This window comes from Myotis nattereri (genome assembly GCF_964212035.1).
Source record: "Myotis nattereri genome assembly, chromosome: 5".
Classification (NCBI taxonomy): Eukaryota; Metazoa; Chordata; class Mammalia; order Chiroptera; family Vespertilionidae; genus Myotis; species Myotis nattereri.
The window spans coordinates 31,424,362-31,447,864 of NC_138080.1; the positions used below are offsets into that span (position 1 = coordinate 31,424,362).

The 23,503-nt window shown below is 52.2% G+C and overlaps 2 protein-coding genes across 4 annotated transcripts; both read right to left on the reverse strand.

Annotated features, from left to right (window-relative positions):
- Positions 1 to 751: 751 nt before the first annotated feature.
- SCAMP4 (secretory carrier membrane protein 4) lies at positions 752 to 22,380 on the reverse strand. Of its 3 annotated transcripts, XM_081091876.1 has the most exons (8): positions 22,302 to 22,372; positions 15,917 to 16,009; positions 15,779 to 15,826; positions 12,447 to 12,575; positions 11,992 to 12,148; positions 10,878 to 10,979; positions 3,693 to 3,810; positions 752 to 2,741 (listed from the first exon to the last, which is right to left on the reverse strand). In XM_081091876.1, the coding sequence occupies exons 3-8, from the start codon at positions 15,783 to 15,785 to the stop codon at positions 2,562 to 2,564; spliced, it is 693 nt and encodes a 230-aa protein (XP_080948002.1). In that variant the 5' UTR covers positions 15,786 to 15,826; positions 15,917 to 16,009; positions 22,302 to 22,372; the 3' UTR covers positions 752 to 2,561. The 3 variants fall into 3 exon arrangements, with proteins under 3 accessions (XP_080948002.1, XP_080948001.1, XP_080948003.1); XM_081091875.1 differs by lacking the exon at positions 15,917 to 16,009 and having other exon boundaries at positions 22,302 to 22,380; XM_081091877.1 differs by lacking the exons at positions 10,878 to 10,979; positions 15,917 to 16,009 and having other exon boundaries at positions 22,302 to 22,380.
- Positions 16,939 to 22,380, reverse strand: ADAT3 (adenosine deaminase tRNA specific 3). Its single transcript, XM_081091874.1, has 2 exons — positions 22,302 to 22,380; positions 16,939 to 18,379 (listed from the first exon to the last, which is right to left on the reverse strand). The coding sequence occupies exon 2, from the start codon at positions 18,360 to 18,362 to the stop codon at positions 17,298 to 17,300; it is 1,065 nt and encodes a 354-aa protein (XP_080948000.1). The 5' UTR covers positions 18,363 to 18,379; positions 22,302 to 22,380; the 3' UTR covers positions 16,939 to 17,297.
- Positions 22,381 to 23,503: the final 1,123 nt, after the last annotated feature.

The window sequence follows — 23,503 nt, forward strand, 5'->3', positions numbered from 1 at the left end:
CCCATCTCTCCCAGCTTCTGGTGTCCTTGGCTCACAGACACATCTCCCCAATCTCTGCCTCCATCTTCACAAGTGCCTCCCTGTGTCTGTGTCCAATGTCTCCTTTATATGACACCAGTTGACTTGGATTAGGGCTACCCTGGCCCAGTATGACCTCACCTTAAGTGCACCTGCAAAGACCCTATTTTCCAAATAAGGTTCCATTTTGAGGTCCCAGAAGGTCAGGACTTCCACATGTGATTTTTCGGGGGGACAGTGTCCGGTTCCTCTCTAGGTCTAGTTTCCTTCCCATGTGGTAGTGTCCTGTGGAATAAGATTACCACGCTCTCTCCTATGTGGGGGTGCCCAATCTTTGCACCGGCAGGCCCTGAGGCTCGGCCTCTGTAAAACAAGAGTCACTTCTAGTCCAGCTACACCTACCATTATTTTATGATAAACAAACTTTTATTTTCTGTGAATTTCCCTTTTCAAATGAAAACTATTGAATGTGAAGAAAATAAGTTGATTTAAAAGAGACCTGAAGGAAACCACACTGCAGTGACGTGTGGACGTTGTATGAGGGCAGATGCCTGGGCGCACAGTGCTGGGCTGAACCGGGCTCCGTCCCTGGTGCACAGGGAGGTTCGGTGCTTATAGGGCAGGGCCTGCCTATCAATGGAAACTGGGTCCAGGAGCACAGGCTGTCCTGGTGGTATTCTGTCTGAGGCTATACACGCATACACCCACCACAAACAGCCCCTGGGAGGCCTGGTCTGCTGCAGAAAGGATGGATTTATTTCCAGAATATTTTCCAGTAACAAAAACTACTTCAAAATAAAGTAACATAATCAAAAAAACAAAAACACCTACTACAACGTAACCAAGGTGCCATGTACAGTGGGGTGGGGAGTGGGGTGCTCCTGTGTGTTCATTCTGCGCCTGGTTAACCGGCTCCGTTACTAATGGCATCCAGTCACAATGAGATTCAGTCCACAATGTGCCCAGAGTGAGCCATCTGTCAGTCATAGGAAGCTGGCTTGGGGATGTTACTGAGAACCCGGGGAACCTAGGGTTTTGTTTTCCATCCAGGAGGACTTGCCCTTCAGGGACCCAGGCCCAGGCGCTTCCTCAGGGGCCATGGCCACCTTCAGACACCATGTGGCGTTCGGCACAAGCAAAGCAAAGCAAGCGAACATGGACACATCCTGGCCATGCTGGAGCTTCTGGAGAGGATGGCATCCCAGCAGAGCGTGGTGTGACGGGGATGGGTCCATGGCCTGCCCCAGGGGACAGGCAGGCAGGAGCCAAGGGGCAGCATTACTGGAAGCCTGGACAACATGGGCTGAGAGGCCATCAGGGCACCTCCCTCAGCCCGTCCATTCACAAAGGTGCTGTGGCAACATCCAGTTCCTCCATCTCAGAAGGAGCTAGAAGAACTGAGAGGAGAAAAGAAGTGACGGTATTTAGATTCCTCAGTAAGGCACAGAGATTTGTCACATCTTGTTTCCTCCTGAAAGGCTGTTCTCCTGAGAAATGTGATCTGCTTCCACACATCCAGAAAATGGCCGTGTGGATCACAGCCTGAGTGGCTGGCCCAGCACTCACACCTCTAGATGGCGGTAACCCTGGGGCCATACACACTCTGATGAGATGCACCTGTTTTCCTGTTTGCACGGTGGGGAGAGAAGCCCATGTCCCCACCAAAGGGTTTAGTCCCAGGTTCTGGATCTCGATGAACATCCTGCTGAGATTCCCTGTATAGGAGCAGCCAGCCCAGGCATTGGAGTTCTAACACGTGGGAGAAGAGAGCGTCTCTGGGGGAGAGCAACGGTGGACAGAAAGGCTGGAAGCAAGCTGGTCAATAGTCATGAACAGCAGTTGAGGACCAGTGCAGAGAACTGGGACAGATGGACAGGGAAAAGCTGAGATCATGGCACGGAGGCAGTGAATTAGCCTCTGGCCATCCCCGTGAGCCCCCAGCTGCAAATGGATAAACTCAGGACAAAATGTTGAGTAACCAGCTGTGCATCGTGTCTACATCACCAGCAGGGAAGAACCTCCCTCTTCCTGAGCACTGGGCGAGGGTGATGGCCCTGACAGGAGCGGGGTGAATTTGAGGAGCCCTTCTTAGCGTCCCCAGCACTGGCATGGAGGGCGGCCAGCCTCCTTCCAAAATCAGTCCTCTGAGACCCCAAGGGGAGAGGGTGTGGCTGCTGCAGTGGACATTATGTGACCAAAAGTTTTCAGGAGCAAGAGAGGCATCCTTCTGCTGGTTGGCAGGGCCAGCCGACTTCTGGGCAGTGCTTGCAAGGACCTCTGCTCTTGGATGTGAGATGAGCTATGGGCACAGGTCCCTGAGAGCTGCTGGGGTCTGCCATCCCACCTGGAAAAGGTCCCGGTGGCCACCAACCCCTGCTGCCATCCTGGCTGGGGGAGGAGCCTACCTGCCACCTGGGAGGGACAGGGGACAGATGCTTAGGGCTTCACTGGACCCAGCGTGGATAGGGAGTGGATAGGGAATGGATAGGGAGGAGGAGGAGGGCTGGTGGTGGCAGGCAAGCAACAAGACCAGTCAGCTCCCTCTAAGGCCACTGGCTACCACTGGCTGGATAGGTGGGTACAGTGGGGTACTCAGGCAGGCTATTCCCTGAGAAGTTGTTGAACTGGGCCTCCCGAGACAGTGGGTCCCGCCAAGTGCCGTTGTTCCACTCTGTCTGTGCCTTCTGGAAGCTTCCACCGGTTCCCCGGTAGATCCTGTGTACCTGCAGGGCAGAGGGTGGTAGCAGAGGACAAAGATCAGTACTTCTGTGAGTGATGTGGAGGCCGCTCACGTTTAAGGTTGTGTTTTTCTTAAAGGAAGTACAAAAGCCACAGAAAGGTCTGCGGAAACTTTAGAAAACATGTTGAATCTAAGACTGAACTCAGAAGACCCAGCTGTGAGCCACAGCCCCTGGTGCCTCTTGGTGCCGACCTCTGTTGCCCTGTGAGGCCCACCACATGTCTGTCATGGAAAGAGGCTCATCCTGTCATGGATTTGGGGCTTTTCTCTTCCTGTGACTGCCCCTACCCAACACCCAGTGCCTGGAGGCGGCTCTGGGTACTCTTGGGCAGTGGTTGGAATGGAGAAATCCACAACAAACTTGTATGACAATCATTTGATGGCCTCCTGGCATGGGAGTGTCAGGCCCAGACAGTGCACAAAGCCATCCCTGGGTGCTAGTAGTGATCTCCACAGCAGAGACCCCTGGGGACAGACCACTGACTCCCCACCAACCAGAGAGGCTGAGCTGACCTGCCCTGGAGCACGTGGGGTAAGCTGTTTTATTTCATTTTACTTTAACTACAAATTTGAATTTAACTACAAATGACAACACATAGCCAGTGTGGACAGATCGAGCACACACAGTGTGGACCTGTGTGTGCTGGGGACACACCCAAAGGTAGGTGTAGTCAGTAGCAGCTGACACTGTGCTATTTCCCCAAGTCCTTTGTCCTTGGAAGGCCACTGTGGGCAGACAGGTGGGGTGTTGGTTTGAGCCGTTGAGGGTCCTGACTCAGAGAGACTTCCCTGCTGATGGAAATCATGTCACTTCCGGGACACTGTACTGTCTCTTGCTCCTGAAACAGGAATAAGACAAGTCCCCAGGGCCAGGAAGGTCAGGTGACAGGATGCATGGGAAGAAGCCAGACGTCTCAGGACCCAGAGGACTTACCTTCATGATCACAAAGGCCATCATGGCGGCTGACATTGTGAACATGATGGCCGGAAACAGCATGACCACGGCAGCTCCAACACTGGTCTGGAAGAACCCGATCGCTGCCAGCCAACCACTGCAAGGGGTAAGAGAGAGTGTGGGCGCCAGCATATCTGCCGGACAAGGGACCACTGCCCTTCATATGTAAAGAGCTCTGAAAAAGGAAAAGGTGAACGACCTGCAGAGCAGTGGGAAATTCTCCCAAGGACTACCGAGGGGTCAATAAACTCACGAAATAATGCCCAAACCCACCAATAGTCACGCAAGTTAGAACAAGTGTCATTCTCCTACCGTCTATGGGCAAATGTCATGCATATAGGAAATGGAGACATGAACACCACTCTGTTAGTGGCAGTGTACACCCTTTCTGGAGGGCATGTGGCATTATCTGTAAAAAGACTCTTACCCCAACTGTTTTAATTCTAAGAACTTACACGACAACAATTGTTTGGAATAATGAGAAACTGGGAGTACCCGACACGACCACCGGCTGGGAACAAGAGCGTAAATTATGCTACAGCCACACGACAGATTACTAAGGAGATGGTAAAAAATAAGAGGGGAAAAGGAAGTTGAAGCTCAGCCGGCACAGCAAGGTCTACGAAATAAGAACATCATTGGCCCGCATGAAAAAGAATGTCCATCTGTTTATACATGCTCCCTCTGGGAAGGGAAGTCAAGAAACACAGTATTTTTTAGAATATTTTTTCTTAACAAGTAGTAAAACCACAGAGTTCAAAGATTAGGAAATTTGAAAGAATATACAATAAACAATCTCTCTCCTGCCAACCCCCACCGCCCCCCCCCCATCTCAGAGGGAACCAATGTGATCTGTTTGCTACGTATTCTTCCACAGAATGTTTATGAAAACATGCATGTGTATACTACAGGCACATGCAAACACGGTACCCGCTCCCGCTCTGTGAATGGAGGAGGAACATTCTACATACACTGCTTTGCACTGTGAGCAAAACTGGGCACTGGAGGGCTCAGGTGGGCACTGGGGGAGATGGACAGGCAGCTAAGGCGGGGCAGCTGGACCCTGTCCTACAGGGAAGGGGATCACCCTCAGGCTCCTGGAGGGGAGGAGGCACTGCCTGTGATGGGGATCTCCCACTAGATCTGGAGCCCTAGAACAGGAGGCCGAGTAGGTGGCGGTGGGGGTGGGGCCCAGTCTGAGGAACATGGTCTCTGAGGGTCAACATACCTACAGCTGGGATTGTAGAATGGGGAGCCTGCTCCGTGGCACTGCCTCCCAGACTCACCAAGGAGTGGGCTGGCAACTGCCAGCTTCCCAAAGAACAAGCTCATCTATGACCCAGAATGACATCCCTTGCAACAGCAGGTGATAAACTGGCCTCAATCAGCTACAAACAGACGACAGAGTAAGCCTTCTATACCCCAACCATATCCAGAGGGGCCAAGACATGCAGTACGGAGAACAGGAGGATGGAGAGAGGCCTGGGCACAGAGGGAGGGACAGGGCGGGGAACAAGGGAGCCAGGGGTGCCAGGTGCTCCCCCAGAGCCACTCAGCCAGGGGCACAAGGGGCCAGAACTAGGGAGAAGGGGCAGAACAGGAGAAAAGACAGCAGGGGACACAGCCTGCAAAATCTGTGGAAGAATCTGGCAGTTCCTCAGAAGGTTAAAATTAAAATAGTTACCTTGCCACCTAGCAATGCCATTCCTGGGTATACACTCAAAAGAAAAACACACGTCCACACAAAAACACATAGAAATTTCTCAGCAGCGCTACTAACAATAGCAAAAAAAAGTAAAAAACAACCTAAGTGTTCATCAGCTGATGAACGGATATACAAAGTGTGGTTCATCCACACAATAGAATATTATTCTGCCATGAAAAGGAGTGAAGTACTGACACTACAATGTGGATGAACCTTGAACACATGCTCAGTGAGAGAAGCCAGACACACAAGGCCACACAGTATGTGATTCCACTCATGTGAAAGTCCAGAACAGGCACATCCACAGGGACAAAAAATACATTAATAGTTGTTAGAGGAAGGGGGTGACTGTTGATGGGAACAGGGTTTCCTTTGAAGGGTGATGGAATATTCTGGAATTAGATGATTACATACAACCCTGTGAATGTATTAAAAACACTGATTTGTACACCTAAAGCAGGGTTGGGAAACCTTTTTCTGCCAAGGGCCATTTGGATATTATAACATCACTCATAGGGCATACAAAATTAACGTAAAAATTAGCCTGCTATATTTGGTCAAACATTTAATTAATCACCCCTAATGCCTTGGTAGGGTCAGACCAAATGATTTCACAGGCCTTATACAGCCTGTGGGCCAGACGTTCCCCATCCCTGACATTCGGTAAAGGGTGAATTTTTTGTCTGTGTGTGTGGAATGTGTCTCAATAAAGCTGTTACTCTAAAAACCCAAATGTGGGACATTGCACAGGACAGTCAAGCCCACAGATCAGGGAGAGGCAGAAAAAGACACCAACTCATAGAAACAGGCGCCGCTCACCTGGGTCTGACGTGCACACTCTGCTAAAGCAACAATTAAATCCTGCCACAGAGCCCCTGGAGGGACTCGGTTGGTTGAGCGTCGTCCCCGTGCACTGCAGGGTTCCTGGCTCGGTTTCCAGTCAGGGCACATACCTGGTTGCGGGTTTGATCCCCAGTCAGGGAGTATACCGAAGGCAAGTGATCAGTGTTTTTCTCTCACATTAATGTTTCTCTCTCCCTCTTTCTCTCTTTTCCTCTCTATAAAGATGTCCTTGGGTGAGGATTTTTTAAAAAGGGCTTTCATGGATACTGCTGCAGAAATGCAAATGGAGCCTGCAGTCTGGGTGGGGGCAAAGGTGTCAGGGAGATGGGTGGATGGCAGCACTCTATCCTGTCCCTGTACCTTCTGTAAACCTCGGGGTAGCAAGGTTAACAGGCTATTTAAAAAGGAACAGGAGCCACTCAGCCGGCATGGCTCAGTGGTTGCGCATCAACCTATAAACCAGGAGGTCATGGTTCGATTCCCAGTCAGGGCACATGCCCAGGTTGTGGGCTCAATCCCCAGTGTGGGGCGTGCGGGAGGCAGCCAATCGATGATTCTCTCTCATCATTGATGTTTCTATCTCTCTCTTCCTCTCCCTCCCATCATGGTCATATTTACCTATGATATGTTTAGATATCCTAAGTGTCCTTCTTTTTTATAGATTCACAGGAATGTGTCTGCAGAGCAGACCAGTGTGTAGGGAGTGACAGGTCCACATGACACAGGACTGGCGGGAGTGGGTGACTGTCACAGGGTGACTCTTGAGAGCATCGCTTCTGCTTGGGGATGAGCTGAAAGTCTCCCCTGAAAACTGTCCCTTCTGGTCCTTGCTCTCACCCCACCAGGAAGTCCCTCTACCCTGTTCAACCCTGGAGAAAAAAGATGCCTGAGCCCTAGCCGATTTGGCTCAGCAGATAGAGCATCAAACTGTGGACTGAAGGGTCCCAGGTTCAATTCCAGTCAAGGGCATACGCCTGGGTTGTGGGCTCAATCCCCAGTGTGGAGCATGCAAGAGGCAGCCTATCAGTGATTCTCTCCCATCACTGATGATTCTCTCTCTCTCTCTCCCTCTCCTTTTCTCTCTGAAATCAATAAAATATATATATTTTTAAATATATTTTATTGATTTTTTTACAGAGAGGAAGGGAGAGAGATAGAGAGTTAGAAACATCAATGAGAGAGAAACATCGATCAGCCGCCTCCTGCACATCTCCCACAGGGGATGTGCCCGCAACCCAGGTACATGCTCTTGACCGGAATTGAACCTGGGACCTTACAGTCCGCAGGCCAACGCTCTATCCATCCACTGAGCCAAACCGGTTTCGGCGAATAAAATATATTAAAAAAAAAAAAAAAAAGATGCCCAAGTGCCCTGGCTGGTGTGCTAAGTGGTTAGAGCATTTGTCCGTACACTGAAAGGTCAAGGGTTCATTTTCCAATCAAAAGCATGTACCTGGCCCTAACTGGTTTGGCTCAGCAGACAGAGCGTCAGCCTGCGGACTGAAGAGTCCCAGGTTCAATTCCGGTCAAGGGCATGTATCTGGGTTGCGGGCACATCCCCAGTAGGAGGTGTGCAGGAGGCAGCTGATTGATGTTTCTCTCATCAATGTTCCTAACTCTCTATCTCTCTCCCTTCCTCTCTGTAAAAAAATCAATAAAATATATTTTTAAAAAAGAAAAGAAAAAAAAGAGAACATGTACCTGTACCTTGGTAGCAGGTTAGATCCCTGCCCCTGGCAGGGTGCATGCAGGAGGCAACCTATCGATGTTTCTCTCCCCCTCTCCCTCTCCCTCCCCCTCTCTCCCTATTTGTCTCTACCCCACTTCCACTCTCTCTAAAAATCAGTGGGAAAAAATGTCCTTATCTGAGGATTAACAAAACAACAATAAGATGCCCGTGCATGCCTGTAGTGCAAACCAGATGGTGGGGGGACATTTGGGAATTGAACTCTGGGGGTTCCTCTCCCCGATAGGGGAGCTGCCTGGCCCTGAAATACCTCTGCAACTACATCATTCGCACTGAGCACCTGCTCTCCTCCTGAAGTCTGGAATCTTGTACCTGCCAGGCAGAGCGGGGTCCACATGACCAACCCCAATGAGAGCCCTAGGTACTGCACCTTCTGCACAATGTCACATTTCATTTTGGGGTAATTAAGTGTATTCTGTGGGACCCCACCATGAGAGGACGCTGGAAGCTTGCATGTGATCCCCCCTCAACTTGTCCTACACACCTATCCCCTCAGCTCATTTTGCTGTCCTGTTTCTGTATAAACCACAGCCAAGAGCACAACCATCTGCGGAGTCCTGAGGTCCTCTCCGAGAATCACTGCACCTGAAAGACTGAGATAGCACCTTGGCCCACACAAAGCGCATGTCATCACCAACAGGAAGAGCAACAACAGGAAGATGTAGGGACATGCATTCTAGAAATGATCTCAGGAGAAAAGCAGATGATTCTGAGGCTCTACAGAGAAGGGCAGAAGAGACAGCAGGAAATGGACAGTAAGGAAGGAGCTGAGAGGCGGGGTCTGAAGAGGCTGTGAAAACTCACATGAGCCTCAAGAAACAAACGAGAGTGTATGACTTCTCACTGCCGAGGACGGGCCACGGTGGCTCTCCCAGTGTACACAGGGAACGACAGGGAGGAAAACCACAGAAATGATGGCAATAGGCATCCCAAAGAAAGACCCAGGCCTAGCCGGTTTGGCTCAGTGGATAGAGCATCGGCCTGCAGACTGAAGGGTCCCTGGTTCAATTCCAGTCAAGGGCACATGCCCGGGTTGCGGGCTTGATCCCCAGTGGGGGGCGTGCAGGAGGCAGTGGATTGATTCTCTCTCATCATTGATGTTTCTATCTCTCTCTTCCTCTCCCTTCCTCTCTGAAATCAATAAAAATATATTATATATATTTTTTAAATATATTTTTATTGATTTTTTACAGAGAGGAAGGGAGAGAGATAGAGAGTTAGAAACATCGATGAGAGAGAAACATCGATCAGCTGCCTCCTGCACATCTCCTACTGGGGATGTGCCCGCAACCCTGGTACATGCCCTTGACCGGAATCGAACCTGGGACCTTTCAGTCCGCAGGCCGACGCTCTATCCACTGAGCCAAACCGGTTTCGGCATATTATATTTTTTTAAAAAGACCCAGAAAAAGTGGACCAAGAGGACTCAAGGACATGACATAAGAAAATATCCCTTCCCTAACCGGTTTGGCTCAGTGGATAGAGCGTCGGCCTGCGGACTGAAGGGTCCCAGGTTCGATTCTGGCCAAGGGCATGTACATTGGTTGCAGGCACATCCCCATTAGGGGGTGTGCAGGAGGCAGCTGATCGATGTTTCTCTCTCATCGATGTTTCAAACTCTCTATCTCTTTCCCTTCCTCTCTGTAAAAAATCAATAAAAAATATTTTTTTAAAAAAAGGAAGAAAATGTTCCTGAATCGGGAGCTCTAACTACAGAGAGAATGAGCTCCTGTCATTCGGAAAACAATCAACCAAAAGGCCAAACACATCATGGCACTCCCAGGCAGTGTGAAGAGAGCCAACCCGAATGCCTCTTACCCAACACTGGACACCAAAGACACCACCTGTGGCTGGTAACAGCCCCCATGTCCTGGTCCCAGTAACTCTCGACACGTCTGTCATCGCATGTGGTAAAGGGACTTTGCAGGTAGGACAAAGTTAAGGCCATGAAATGGGGATGACCCTGGATTACCCAGGGGGCTCAGTGTCATCACAGGGTCCTCACATGAGGGAGGGAGGAAGGACAGTAGAAATTTGGGAGAGGCTGCACTGCTGGCTGTGAAGATGGAGGAAGGGGCCATGAGCCAGAGATGTGGCACCCTCAAAGCTGGAAAAGGCAGGAAATGATTCTCCCCTGGAGCCTCCAAAAGGACCAGCCCCACCCACACCTGGGTTTAGCACATGAGACCCATGTTGGACTCCCCCAATCTGGAAATGAGAAGTTTGTTTCATTTTAAGTCACTAAGTTGGAAGTAACTTGTTACAGAACCTATGGAAATGCCATCTAATACTCTAAAATCAAGCAAACAGAGGCCAGATTGCTCTCTAGATGAGCGGTTCTCAACCTGTGGGTCGCGACCCCTTTGGCGGTCAAATGACCCTTTCACAGGGGTCGCCTAAGACCATCCTGCATATCAGATATTTACATTACAATTCATAACAGTAGCAACATTACAGTTATGAAGCAGCAACGAAATAATTCTATGGTTGGGTCACAATATGAGGAGCTGTATTTAAAGGGCCAGAAGGTTGAGAACCACTGCTCTAGAGGGTGGGCTCACAGGTTGCTGTTCTCCAAACTCTCCTCCTGGGACACACTGCTGGCCCATGCCTACCGGTCTCTTCCTTGTGGCCAGCGTGGCTGGTAACCAAGCATTCACAGGCACTGGGACCAATGTGGAGCAGACACCCTGCCCCTCAACCTGGCACCCTTGGAGCATTTACAAAAGCAGGAAGTAAATGTCTGTTCTCCATCAGCCGTCAGAAGTTGGGGTCTACGTTACAGTCTCAGCCCGCACGGACAGACCCAGGCATTCACGCACATGTCTGTAGTTAACACCCACCACGGTGGCCACGTTCACTGACTTACCAAGCACCCCATCCTGAGAAGCCGACAGCCTGGAAGACGGTCAAGACAAACTGGGCTCCGAAGATAAAGAAAAATGTCATGAAATTGAAGGAACTGTCGGCCCTGCAGAGCGAGAGGAATGACCATTATGGCTGCCCCAGCCTCTCAGTGACAACAACCCAGAGGAGAATGTGAGGCAGAGACAGCAACCCAGAAATATTCTCCCTTCTTCAGGTACGACCTGCATGAATTACTGCACACATGCTCACACAAGTCTCTGACCATGAGGGGCCTAAACACTGCCCCTCTGAGAAGATGCTGCACTGATGGGTTCCTTACTGGAAAGGTGTATAACAGTGATGGCAAACCTATGACACACGTGTCAGAGGTGACATGCAAACTCATTTTTTTGGTTGATTTTTCTTTGTTAAATGGCATTTAAATATATAAAATAAATATCAAAAATATAAATCTTTGTTTTACTATGGTTGCAAATATCAAAAAATTTCTATATGTGACACGGCACCAGAGTTAAGTTAGGGTTTTTCAAAATGCTGACACGCCGAGTTTAAAAGGTTCGCCATCACTGGTGTATAAGAACTCTTACCTCCTAAGGATGGGACTTAGGGACCATCCAGGAGCAATACACCTGAGTAGCAGGGGGCTGACTAGGGGCCAATGTTCATAGAAGCAGGTTATGTCCAAAGGGGCTGGGGAGGGGACAGGGGTGACTGCTAAGGGGGATGGGGCTTCTGAAGCAGTGAAAATGTTCTGGAATTGGATGTGATGAGTGTACAACCTTGTGAAGACTCTAGAAACACTCAAATATTAGGTGAGTTGTATGGAATGTGAAATATAACTCAGTAGAGTTGTTAAAAGACAATACAACAGGTATCTGTGGGTTGTAGTGCGCAGACCCCGATACAAGATGTCATCCAAACTAGACAAGAGAAAGGGAGGGTTACTAGCACCTGGGTTAGGGTGACAGGTGCAGAGCAAGCACAGGTTCCAAGTGCAGGAATCAGCATGGAGATGTGCACACACAGCTGGGGGCATCCTGGCTACTCACTTTTGAACCCACAGCCAGCACAGACACCCCAAGGCCCCATGAGGGCATGGCCAGGCCCCCACTTACCGGAAGGCCTTGTAAGCCGGCTGGAACCAGCACACATAGCTACAAGGGGAGAAGAGCAGCAGCCAGACCAGGGCCAGGCCAAAGTTGGCTCCTGAGCCACCTCCAATCCACCAGGCCAGGCAGGCGACGAGGTTGACTGCCAGTGTGGTGCAGTAGACTGGATAGGGGAGACAAGGAGGCTTCAGCCGGGGTTTGGGGGTTAGAGAACCTCCACCCCACTACATAGGGACCGAAGGCCAGAGGGAGACAAAGGTTCCTGCCCAGTGGCCCACCTGTTCTGTCCATCACACCATGCCGCCTCCGGGACAGAATTTTATCAGAAAGGCAGTTACTACAAAAACCTCAAGCTCTCCCAGCTCGAGGATGGGGCAGCTTCATGACCTGGGCCTGGCCTGGGTCTCTGCAGTGGTGTGGGGAGCCCCCCACCCCACCCCCCAGCCAACCCCACTGCTCACACAGCCACAGCCGGTAGATCCTCTTCACTAGGACCTGATGCTCAATGGGGATCTCGTCGGAGAAGTTCTGGTAGAAACAAGGCTTCAGAGGGATGAACTTGGGCAGCGGCGGGAAGTTGTTCTCCTTTTCTATGGGGACACAGAACACCATGGGACTAAGCCATGCTGGGGGCAGCACAGTAAAGGCCCCAAAGATGTCCCTGTTCCGTTCTTGGGACCTGCAGACATGCTGCCTCACACGGCAGAGGGACTTGGCAGATGGATTAAATCAAAGCCCCTAGGATGGGCACGACCCCGGATTCCCGGGGGGACCCAGTGTCCTTACAGGGTCCTCTTAAGAGGGAGGCAAGAGGGTCAGAGGCAGAGATGGAAGAGGCTGAGCTGCTGGCTGTGAAGATGGAGGAGGGGGCCATGCCAGGGATGTGGCGCCTCTAAGAAACTGGAAAAGGCTGCAAAGGGAAGGACTAGCCCTGCCCGCAATGGGTTTAGCCACATGAGTTAGTCTGTTAGACTCCTGGTAAAGCCTGTTTAGAACCGTCACAGGACACTCACACAGGCTCATAGGCAGAACCCAGATACTGTTAACACCTGTCGCCGGGGAAGGTTCTGGCACTTGGAATTTGTGAGATCCTATAACAAACAGCCACACACTGCGGGTTTAAAACAACAGATTTTTCCTCTTATAATATGGAAGCCAGAGGTCAGAGATCAAGGTGTCCCAGGCCCACGCTTCCTTGAAAGGCTCCAGAGAAGGGTCCTTCCAGCCTCTACCAGCTTCTGGGGGCTCTAGGGGTCCTTGGATTGTGGCCACATCACCCCAGTGTCTGCCATCATGGTCACATGGCCTCCTCCTGTGTTAGTGTTCAAATTCCCCTTTTCTTTTTTATTTTTTTTTAAATATATTTTATTGGTTTTTTACAGAGAGGAAGGGAGAGGGATAGAGAGTTAGAAACATCGATGAGAGAGAAACATCGATCAGCTGCCTCCTGCACACTCCCTACTGGGGATGTGCCCACAACCAAGGTACATGCCCTTGACCGGAATCGAACCTGGGGCCCTTGAGTCCGCAGGCCGACGCTCTATCCACTGAGCCAAACTGGTTAGGGCCAAATTCCCCTTTTCTTATAAGGACACCTGTCCTTGCATTAGGACCACCTTACCACAGTGTGACCCATTTTAACTAACACCCTTGCAAAGACTCTCTTTCCAAATGAGATAGGTTCCAATCCCAGGTACCAGGTGTCAGGACTTGAACATGTCTTTTTGGAGACCAACAGCATGGTAAAGTCAGTGCTGCCCTGTTGCCTCTCAGTGTCCTTCCACTTCACCCCACTGCCACTGGGCATGCTTCCTGAGTACCTGCCGGGTAACAAAAGACAACACACACGGAGCCCTGTCCTCGGCTCCTTCCCACAGGGGGCCAACAATCACTGTGACAGGTGGGTATCTAGGTGGAGAGCTGAGGCATGCTGGGTGCTGTAAAGAGGAGCCACCAGGGCAGGTGGGGGCTAGCAGGGCAGTGCTAGGGGTATCCGCTTTGACCTAAAAGCAGGGTCAGGGTGGCTTTACTAAAGGGTGGCATTTGAACTAAGACTCAGGAAAGTGAAGAAGGGAGTTCAGCAGATTCTGGGGGAGGATGCTGCCAGTGCAATGCCCTGAGGTGAGGTCCTACCTGTCTTGGAGCAGTAAGATCAGAGGCTGGAGGAAGGAGAAGGTTGGAGTAGCCACACCTTGTTGGCCACTGAAAAGCCTCAGACATTTACCAAGGAACACAGAAGCCAGAAGTGTCCTGACCTGCCTGACTCTCTAGGACAGTGGTTAGCAAACTCATTAGTCCACAGAGCCAAATATCAACAGTACAACGATTGAAATTTCTTTTGAGAGCCAGATTTTTTAAACTTAAACTATATAGGTAGGTACATTGTTAGTAACTTAATTAGGGTACTCCTAAGCTGGCCTTTGCTAAAAACGTCCTCAATCTGATTGAGGTATGTTCGCTGAGGTCGACCCCTTCCAACTCTCCCATCCACACTCGTCTTGTATAGTTGTTTCGTCTATTTCCTTTCGTTCATCCTCTCTGTATGTCCAAACCATCTCAACACACCTTTCTCAATCCTCGACACTACATCTTCTTTCACTCCACAACGTTCCCTAAAATTAACTTAATAAACTTTACTTAAAGTTTTAAGTCAACTTCACACTGTACGTGTGCGTCCACACGTGGTATTTTGCGGAAGAGCCACACTCAAGGGGCCAAAGAGCTGCATGTGGCTCGCGAGCCGCGGTTTGCCGACCACTGCTCTAGGAGACCATGAGAGGCAGGGTTTCCAGGCTTCCGCTCTTCCAGTGAGCCCACCCAGAGGGATCCCCCAAGCTGGTCACTAACCTCACTCACAGTGCCCGACCAAGCCCTGTGGCCAGGCACCCAAGGCCCCAACAACAGTCCCCACCCAGCCATCCATTCCCTAGTCCCTTGGCTCCCAGGACACGGCAGGGCACCCCTTTCCCTGCCTGACTGACATCCAACCCCCAAAGCAAGAACAGGGTGTCTGCAACAGTCAGTCCCACCAGCACGTGTTGTGACAGGAAGGAGACAGGAAACTGGCTGAATCTTGAGGCTCCTTGAAACCCTGTTTTCTTGGCCAAACATTTTGCGTTGACTTGGAACCCATGGGCCTGGGTTCAAATCCCAGTTCTGCCACCAGCAGGGTGCCCAGGGGCCGCCACACTTCAGTGTACGCTCTGCCTGTTTTCAAGCAGGACCAGGCAGGCCACCGGGGGGGCTCACTGCAGACTTCACGAGGAAATGAGGGCGTCATCTTATGTGTATAGGCATGAACCCAGGTGACAAACCTCAGTGCCCACCTGTGGTGTCAATAAAACGAGCCCCAGGCAGAAGGCCTGGCCACGCTGAACACCACCTGACAACCCATGTGGAAACTGAACGCTATAAAAATGAAGTTTTTAAAGAAAGCAGCAGCAACCCTGGCTGGGTGGCCCAATTGGTTGGAGCATCATCGCATATACCAAAAGGTTTCAGGTTCCACTCCCGGTCAGAGCACACACCTCGATTGTGGATTCAATCCCAGGTTGGGGTATGTATGGGAGGCAATCAATCAATGTTTCTCTTCTCTCTCTCTAATCAATTTTTAAAAAGAAAGAAAAGAAACTGTGCTTCCCTGTGATCCCCTCAGTGCCAGGAGGCGACTCCAACAGCCATCATGGGAGGCATGAGGTGGGCGCCTACAGTGGTCCTAAAGGGTCTGGCCACCCGAGGGCACTTCCCCGAGGAACTGAGACACAAACCCCCAGGGCGCCCAGGAAAGACTCACCTGGCATTTCCAATGTGATGGCCTGATGAGGCTGAAGCCTGCAGCCACCTGGAGGGGAAACAGCAACAGTCACCTTGGCTGCCAGGTGACCCTGACACCAGGGGTAGCCTGTGCAACTGCTGTGGCTAGAGTCCTAACCTCCAGGCTATCCACAGGGGTGTCTGGGCTCTTGCCTGGAAGGCCACCCAAACGTGTCACCAAATGTGTCATCACTTCACCTCTGGGCAGCATCTGCGATGGTGGGAGGGAAAGGGTTAGACTGCAGCCCCTGCCATCCACAGGCCAGCCTGGAGCCAGGACATTTCTGGGATCCCAGTGACCATGCCTACTGTCCTCCTGCCACCTCATCCTCCCCACCTTTTATCCACAGATAGCTCCGAGTGCCTCATTATGGCTGCAGTGCCCAACTGCCAAATCACCAAGACTGGGTTCACACAATCTGGTCTGTAGTTTTTGCCCCATGAGCCTTGCAAAACTGAGGACCCCACTGCAACCCAAGTGAAGCTCCAGGGGACCCTTGGCACCAGAGTGGGGCAGGAGCCATGCTTGAGGCTAAGCGCTAGGAATATTCCTCACCTATTCCAGGCAAGAAGGTTCCAGTGATACTGAGTTCCATGGAGCCCATCCCTCAGCTTAGCAATATTCCCGAGACCCTCTGTCATGCTCTGGCTGGCTCTCCCTGCAGGCGGGCAGGCTCATGCCCCACCCATGTCTGGCCACTGCACTGGCTCGCAGGTGGAGCCCCCGCCTGCCCTGCTCCCACAAGATGGGAGCGTCCCCAGGAGCCTGAGCATCGCTTGGGACAGGGATGTCCTGGAATCCCTGAAGTGCCTTTGTGGTCAGACAGTGCATGGTTGCTGGACGGACAAACAGCCTGCTCCAAGTCCCAAACAAACAATTTGGTTCTGGTGCTGACTGCTCTGTGGCAGTCGGCCTTTGGGGACTCCTCTGGCCACCTGAGATGGAGCGGAAATGGGACAGCCTGAAGGAGCCTTTCCATCAGCTGAGTCCAGACACATCCTAGCCAGCAACACCGTTCCAGACCCACAACTCAACTCGGGCAGAGCTCTGGTCACATTTGATTCAGAAGCTCCCCTCCAGCTGTGTACACCCAGGCCCTCGATGGAGGCAGCCCCACAATTGTCAACAGACACCAACCTGGTTTAAGGGCTGAGTTTATTTTCATGGGTCAGACTTGAGATAAAGGGGATACAATCCCAGTAGACCCGTGGACGCAGGTGAAGGCGGCAGAAGGAGGGAAGCCTGCGTGCCCAGCGATGAGGCCCGGCTGGGCCCCATTGTGCTCCAGCCCCGGGAAAAGCTTGGTCTAGCAGAAATGCAGCACCACACACCAATGAAGATAGTGTAGGCCCAGGTTCCGCGGCTGGGAGGCACGGCCCTGAAATCCACAGACAGGATCGCAGCCCTTAGACAATGAGGGAGCCAGGGCCCAAGTGGATCTGTGAGGAGGCTGAGGCTGGCAGAGCAGAGAACGGTCTGGAACCAGCAAGCTTGGCACCTACGTGTCGGGGTCCAGCTGGCGGCACTGGGCCTCCAGCACACCCTGGAACACCTGGAAACGGTGGTTGAGGTCAGGTCGCGCATGGATGCGGAAGCGGGTGCCCAGGGCACCATCAGGAGAGGGTGCCCCATAGAAGACACGCTGCACACGGGAGTGCACCAGGGCCATGGCGCACATGGCACAGGGCTCGCGGGTAATGTAGAGGTCGTAGCCGGTGCACACATAGGGGAGGCCATTATCATCCACGTCCATGTCCTTATCCAGTGTGTGCATAGAGATGGCCTGGACACCCTGGGAGGCTGAGGCTGGGGTGAAGGAACAAGCCGGGTGGGGCCTGAGGTCATAGGTGCCTTGACCCTGGCCCTGGGCCACCAAGTCAATGCACACCATGGTGGCATGCAGCAGGGGGCTGGCTGAGCTGCTACAGTCATGGCCCGTGGCCAGTACCCGGCCTGAGGCCGGGTCCACTACCACAGCCCCCACAGCCCTCAGGCCCCTGGTAGCTGCCTGTTGCGCCACCTGTATAGCCCGCTCCATGTGGCCCTGCATCTCAGCCTGCTCCTGCGCTGAGAAAAGTTGCCCGGCCAGGGCACGGGTCACGTGCTTGTCCTCATGGAAGGATGTGGGCCAATGGGCACGCGCCTCCTCAAACTGGCCCCTGGTCAGGGGTGGCCAGGCAGGCACAGGCACCAGGAAGGGCTGTCCCAGGCCTCGGGGATCCACTGCCGGATGTGGGAGGAGCTCAGCCAGCGATCGAGTGCCTGCAGCGGGCCCTGCCAGGCAGAGCAGCATCTCCAGCACGTGTGGACGGCCAGCATCAGGGCTCGGGCGAACCCTTTTAAGGTGAGGCTGTGCAGGCAGTGGGTGGACGGCTGACACCTCCTTGAGGAGACGTGAAGTCTGGCGCTTGTCGAGGATGGGTGCGGCGTAGGCCAGCACCAGCTCCACGTCCCTGGACTGCTGCTCGGACAGAACAGGAAGGGCTTGCCACAGCGCAGGCTCTCGATTTGGGCTCTCAGCCTTCTTATCCTCACACTGCTCCGTGCAGCCCAGGGGATCCATCCTTGGCAGGGCTCCGACTGTGGGAGACAGAGATTGGAGCAGAGCATCATCTGTCAGCCACAGGAGGCCTGGGTGAGCCGAGGAGTCCATCCTAGGAGTGCTGAATCTGAGGGCTCATCCGAGAGCCCCAGCCCAAGTAAAATGCATCACTGGTCATGTTCTCACTCAGGTCCTACCAACTCTTGATTGCAAAGTTTAAACCGCCATTGACTTTTTATTTTTTCCTTTTTCTTTGAGATGTGCTGTGAGCAAAAATGCACACTAGATCTTGGAAACTTAATACAAAGACAAGAACGTAAACTATCTCGTGAATTGTTTTCATTTTGACTAAGTGTTGTAGTGATGACACTATGTGTTTTAGGTTAATTAAACAGTATTAAAATTAACTGCACCTGTTACTTTGTACTTTTTAAAAACATGGTTTCTAGAAAACTTAACATTATGTATGAGCTTCTTATTCCCATTGGTCAGGGCTGCCTTGGCAAATGTTAGAGATAAATCACAGATAACCTAAACTGGCTTCAGGAGGAGGGAGCTCAGATGCAGCTGCCCAGCCAGAACTCACTGCCCAGCTGGGGATTTGGAGTAGGCCAGCCCCTCCTTCCTCTTCCCTGTGGACAAGCAAGTGTTGAAATCGTTTTACAACAGTCGGCTTTTACTGCTCATGACATGCCCCGCGGCTTACGCCTAAGCTCCATGTGCCCTCATTTATTTATCAGCCAGGCCCCTCAGAGGGCACGTAAGATCCTGGCCCACCACAATGTGTCCTAGGCTCACAATACCGGTTTGACAAACATACTGAACTAGGGTGCCAGAGGCAGCCACAAAAAGTGGAACTCATGAAGGGTGACCCTCATGTGCCCACAATGCCTGTGCTGGGCAGCGCCCACAATAGAGTCCCTAATGCCAACTCTGAAATCCGCTCCGAGCACACACCATGCCCAGGATCCCACGCCCCACACGGCCTTCCCTGGACCACAGAAGTTCTCACTGTCTGTACGGCAAACACAGTCTGACTTGTCCTTCTAAAAGTGCAACCTCTATCTAACCAAAACAAAACAAATGACAAATAACGGAGGCTGCCTTTGGGACGCGTCTGGCTGGGCCCTAGAGAGGACGGATAAATATCACAGGATGACCACCATCTGACCCAGCAACTTCCCTCCACTCCTAGGCATGAGCCCAGAAAAACTGAAAACCCACATCCACACAGAAACCTGTACACACGTGTTCACAGCAGCAGGATTCACAACAGCCAAAAGGTGGATGCAATGGGTGTCCACCAACCGATGATAAACACAATGTGGCCCGTGAATACAGTGGAATATTACTCAGCCGTGAAAAGGAATGAGGCACTGACACTCACCACAGGGCAGAAGGACCTTGAACACATGATGCTCGTGAGAGAAGCCAGACACAAAAGGCCACACGGTATGTGATTTCATTTATGTAAGATGTTCAGAACAAACAAATCCACAGAGACAGGAAGTAGATTCCTGATTACCAAGGGCTGGGGGAGGTAGGTGAGGGTGACTGCTAATTCGGACAGAAGTGATGGAATTGTCTGGAGTCAGATAGTGATGACATTTCCACAACCCTGCAACTATACTAAAAACCACTAAAATGTACACTTTAAATGAGTGGACTACACGGTATGTGAACTGTATCTCAATAAAACTGCTACGAGAGAAACTGGGGAGAGGAAAGGACACCCGGCGAGCCACTAGGTCAGCAGACCCCAAACAAGGCCCAGCATGTCGGAAGACAGTTGCTTTTACGTAATACCATGCCCATGTCCTCACGCTTTCACCAATGGGCTCCCCTACTCCTCCCAACGACCTGGTAGCGAGAATGTGGGACTGTCCCCTTTCTACAGGACAAGACCAGGCTCCCTGAGTGGAGGCTCTTGACCAGGGCACACAGCTGCTGCTCACCAGCTCACTGACTGCCTTCCGAGTCCCTCTGCAAGACAGAGGTCCTGAGCCCATTCTACAGATGAGAAATAAACAGGTTCCACAGAGAGAACCCGAGCCCCCATCCCGAAAGCCCCGCGGGGAATGCCAGTCCACCTACAAACAGAAACTGCTCATTTTTGCTTAAACACATCCAGGGATCTTAAGTACGGCACCCCGACTCCCCCTACAGCCCTCCCCCACGAGGTCCTGCCCAGCTCAGTCCCTTCCCTGGGTGCGTCCATCTCCTCTGCCTGCAGCGATAGTTGCCTCCTAAAAACGTCTGTGCCCTGGTCTCCAGGGGGAGGCAGACAACCTGGTCACACTTATGGTAGTGGTGCCTCTGCCCCGGGTGCCAACTGTCCAGGGCCAGAAGCGCTCAACTGCACTGGCAGATCTTGGAGGATCTAGTGCAGGGGTCCTCAAACTACGGCCCGTGGGCCACATGCAAATACAAATATTGTATTTGTTCCCGTTTTGGTTTTTTTACTTCAAAATAAGATATGTGCAGTGAGCATAGGAATTTGTTCATAGTTTTTTTTTAAACTATAGTCCGGCCCTCCAACGGTCTGAGGGACAGTGAACTGGCCCCCCCGTTTAAAAAGTTTGAGGACCCCTGGTCTAGTGGGCCAGGGAGATGGAACCCTAACTGCAAGGCCCCTCAGCAGCTTAAGACTACCTGCTGCCCCAAGGCACCAAACTGGAAAACAGGTGTGTGCCGGCATTCCTGGCAACACTGGGCAGAGCGGGCGGGAGAGAGGAGGGCCGTGGCCCTGGGGTCCCAGGATGCGTGGACTCCGGCGTTAGGAGGGACTTGGTAAATGGTGCTTCTGCAGTGAGCTGGGTCAGGCTCTGCAGGTGACAATGTAAATCTCAAACAAGAGGCCTTCTTTTACCCTTGGATTAGGAAGGCCAGAGCCTGCACCTGGCTGTGTCCTGACCAGACGGCCTGACTCACCCCCACGGCAGCTTTCCCCTCTGGGAAATGGGGATCCATCACCACCACGCAGGGGGGGCAGGGGCAGAAAGTGAGCGAGGCCAAGAGAACTGTCCTGGACTGATAAACAATCCCACAGCCCCTCGAGGGCCCTGTCCCTGTCTGTGGCAGCAGGAGGGCTCTTCAGAGCAGGGCCTGGAAGCCAGGCAAGGAGGGTAGGGAGACCTGAGCAGTAAGGAGACCTGAGTGCTGGAGCCTCAGAGGCACCCACAGTTCCTAATGCAGTTTCGAGGTCCTGGCTCTACAAAGAGGAGAGGGCCGAAATCTGCATTTCTAACAAACTCTCCAATGGAGTGCAGTCGCCAGATAACACGTAGGATACCATTAAATTCGAATTCTAGATGAGGGGGGGAATTTTTTAGCGTAAGTGTGTCCCATGCAATTTTTGGGACATACTAAAAAAAATTATTCGTTAGTGAAATTAGAATTTAATGGGGCGCCCTGAGCGTCTGCTAGGCCTGACACCCTACAAGTGGGCCTTCTGCGCAATAAGAGTTGGAGAACCTTGGGCTGTTGGGTTTGGGAGAGACCTCTTACCCCGCGGTCGGAGTAAGAAAAGGCCTTGAGAACTCACACTTCCTATAAGAGCAGAAGGACCACCAATGTTTAGCATGTACATCAAGATTAGGGAGCTTCGCCCAAAGCGCACAAGAGGCAGGTCACCCCGCAGCCTGGTGGCAGGGGCAGGCCCTGATGATCCGGGGGCAGGGCGCGCCGGAAACAGCTGGACACACGGGGTCTGATCACCACGCTTCAGGGGCGCACGCAAGCGCAGAAGGAGGAGGGGCACCAGGAGCCGGGTTGTCCTGTGCGCACGCGCACACGCGACGCTCCGCCGGTCCGCCCGAGGCGCGCGCGAGCCCGGCGCGGTCGCCCCCTCGCCCCAGCGCGGCCGGCGTCCCCCTCAGCCAAGTCCCCCGCGGCCGCCCTCGCCCCACCTCCGCGGGAGCCTGGGACACGACAGCCGAGACCCGGAGGCCGCGCGCTTACCTAAGGAGACGGACGCTAGCGCTGCGCTTCACCAAGCGTTAGCAACTGGCCCGCCCGCTCCACCTCCGCCTGGCGCCGCGGGGCACGACGGGAGCGTAGTTCCAGGGGAGGGGTTGGCGCCAGGGGGCGGTGGGGCCGGGACTACAATCCCCACAGGGCCGGCCGCGGCCGCCTCGCTCCGCCCCTATGTGGGGTTGCTGGTCTCGTGACCCGCAGGAGCGCCCAGCGTGCTTTTCGTTGTGGGTTCGAGACCCTACGGGGCGTGGGCGGGGGAGGGGCGGGAAGGCGGCCTTTTGGAAAATCAGCAGAGTAAGGGAACGGAGTCAGAGGGGCACACGGCCCCCGCTGCAGTCGCTCACAGAGCTCAGTTCCGGAGAGGCTGCCCCACTGGGTGGAATTACCTTCCCATTCTGGGCTGAGGCCCTGGCCAACGCCGGGCTTCAGTTTTCCCATCTGTACAGTAGGCGAAGAGGGCCTCTTGACTTTCCTGGACAAAACATGCTCATTTTATGTGCAAATCTAGTTATTCATTTTAGTTAAACAGGTTTAAACCAGTGACTTTTCAACCAGGGGCAACGTCTGGGGACATTTGTGGCTGTCTTGGCTGGGTGGTGCACCTGACATCAAATGGCATCAAAACCTGGAGGCCAGGGATGCCATTCAGCACCCTACAGTGCACAGGACGCTCCCTCTAAACAGAACCGGCCCAAAGGTCCACACTGCAAAGGCTGGAAAACCCCAGTTTAACCCCATTTCTAAGTAAAGGGAAAAAAATCCAGGTCTAAAAACCCGTTTGTTGATTAGTAAAAAACAAACAAACAACAATCTGATGATCTTTGATTAGCAAGTCATTAAAAACTGCCTAAATTTTCTACATATCATAAAGTGAATCCCTAACGGAAAAATAAAAGAATCTCTTTAATGTAACTTTCTGCCCATTTTTCATTTCTCAAAATTAAAAAAAGACATACAGGTAGGGATGTAAAATGGTGCAGCAGTCTATCACAAACAGTTTCGTGTTTCTTCAAAAAGTTAAATATAATTACCCTGTGACCCAGCAGTTCTACTCTAAGCATATACCCAAGAGAATTGAAAGCAGGCACTCAGAGATTTGTACACCCAATACCCATGTCCACAGCAGCATTTGCCACAATAGCCAACTTATATGTTCATCAACAGATGAGTTGATACACACAATTTGG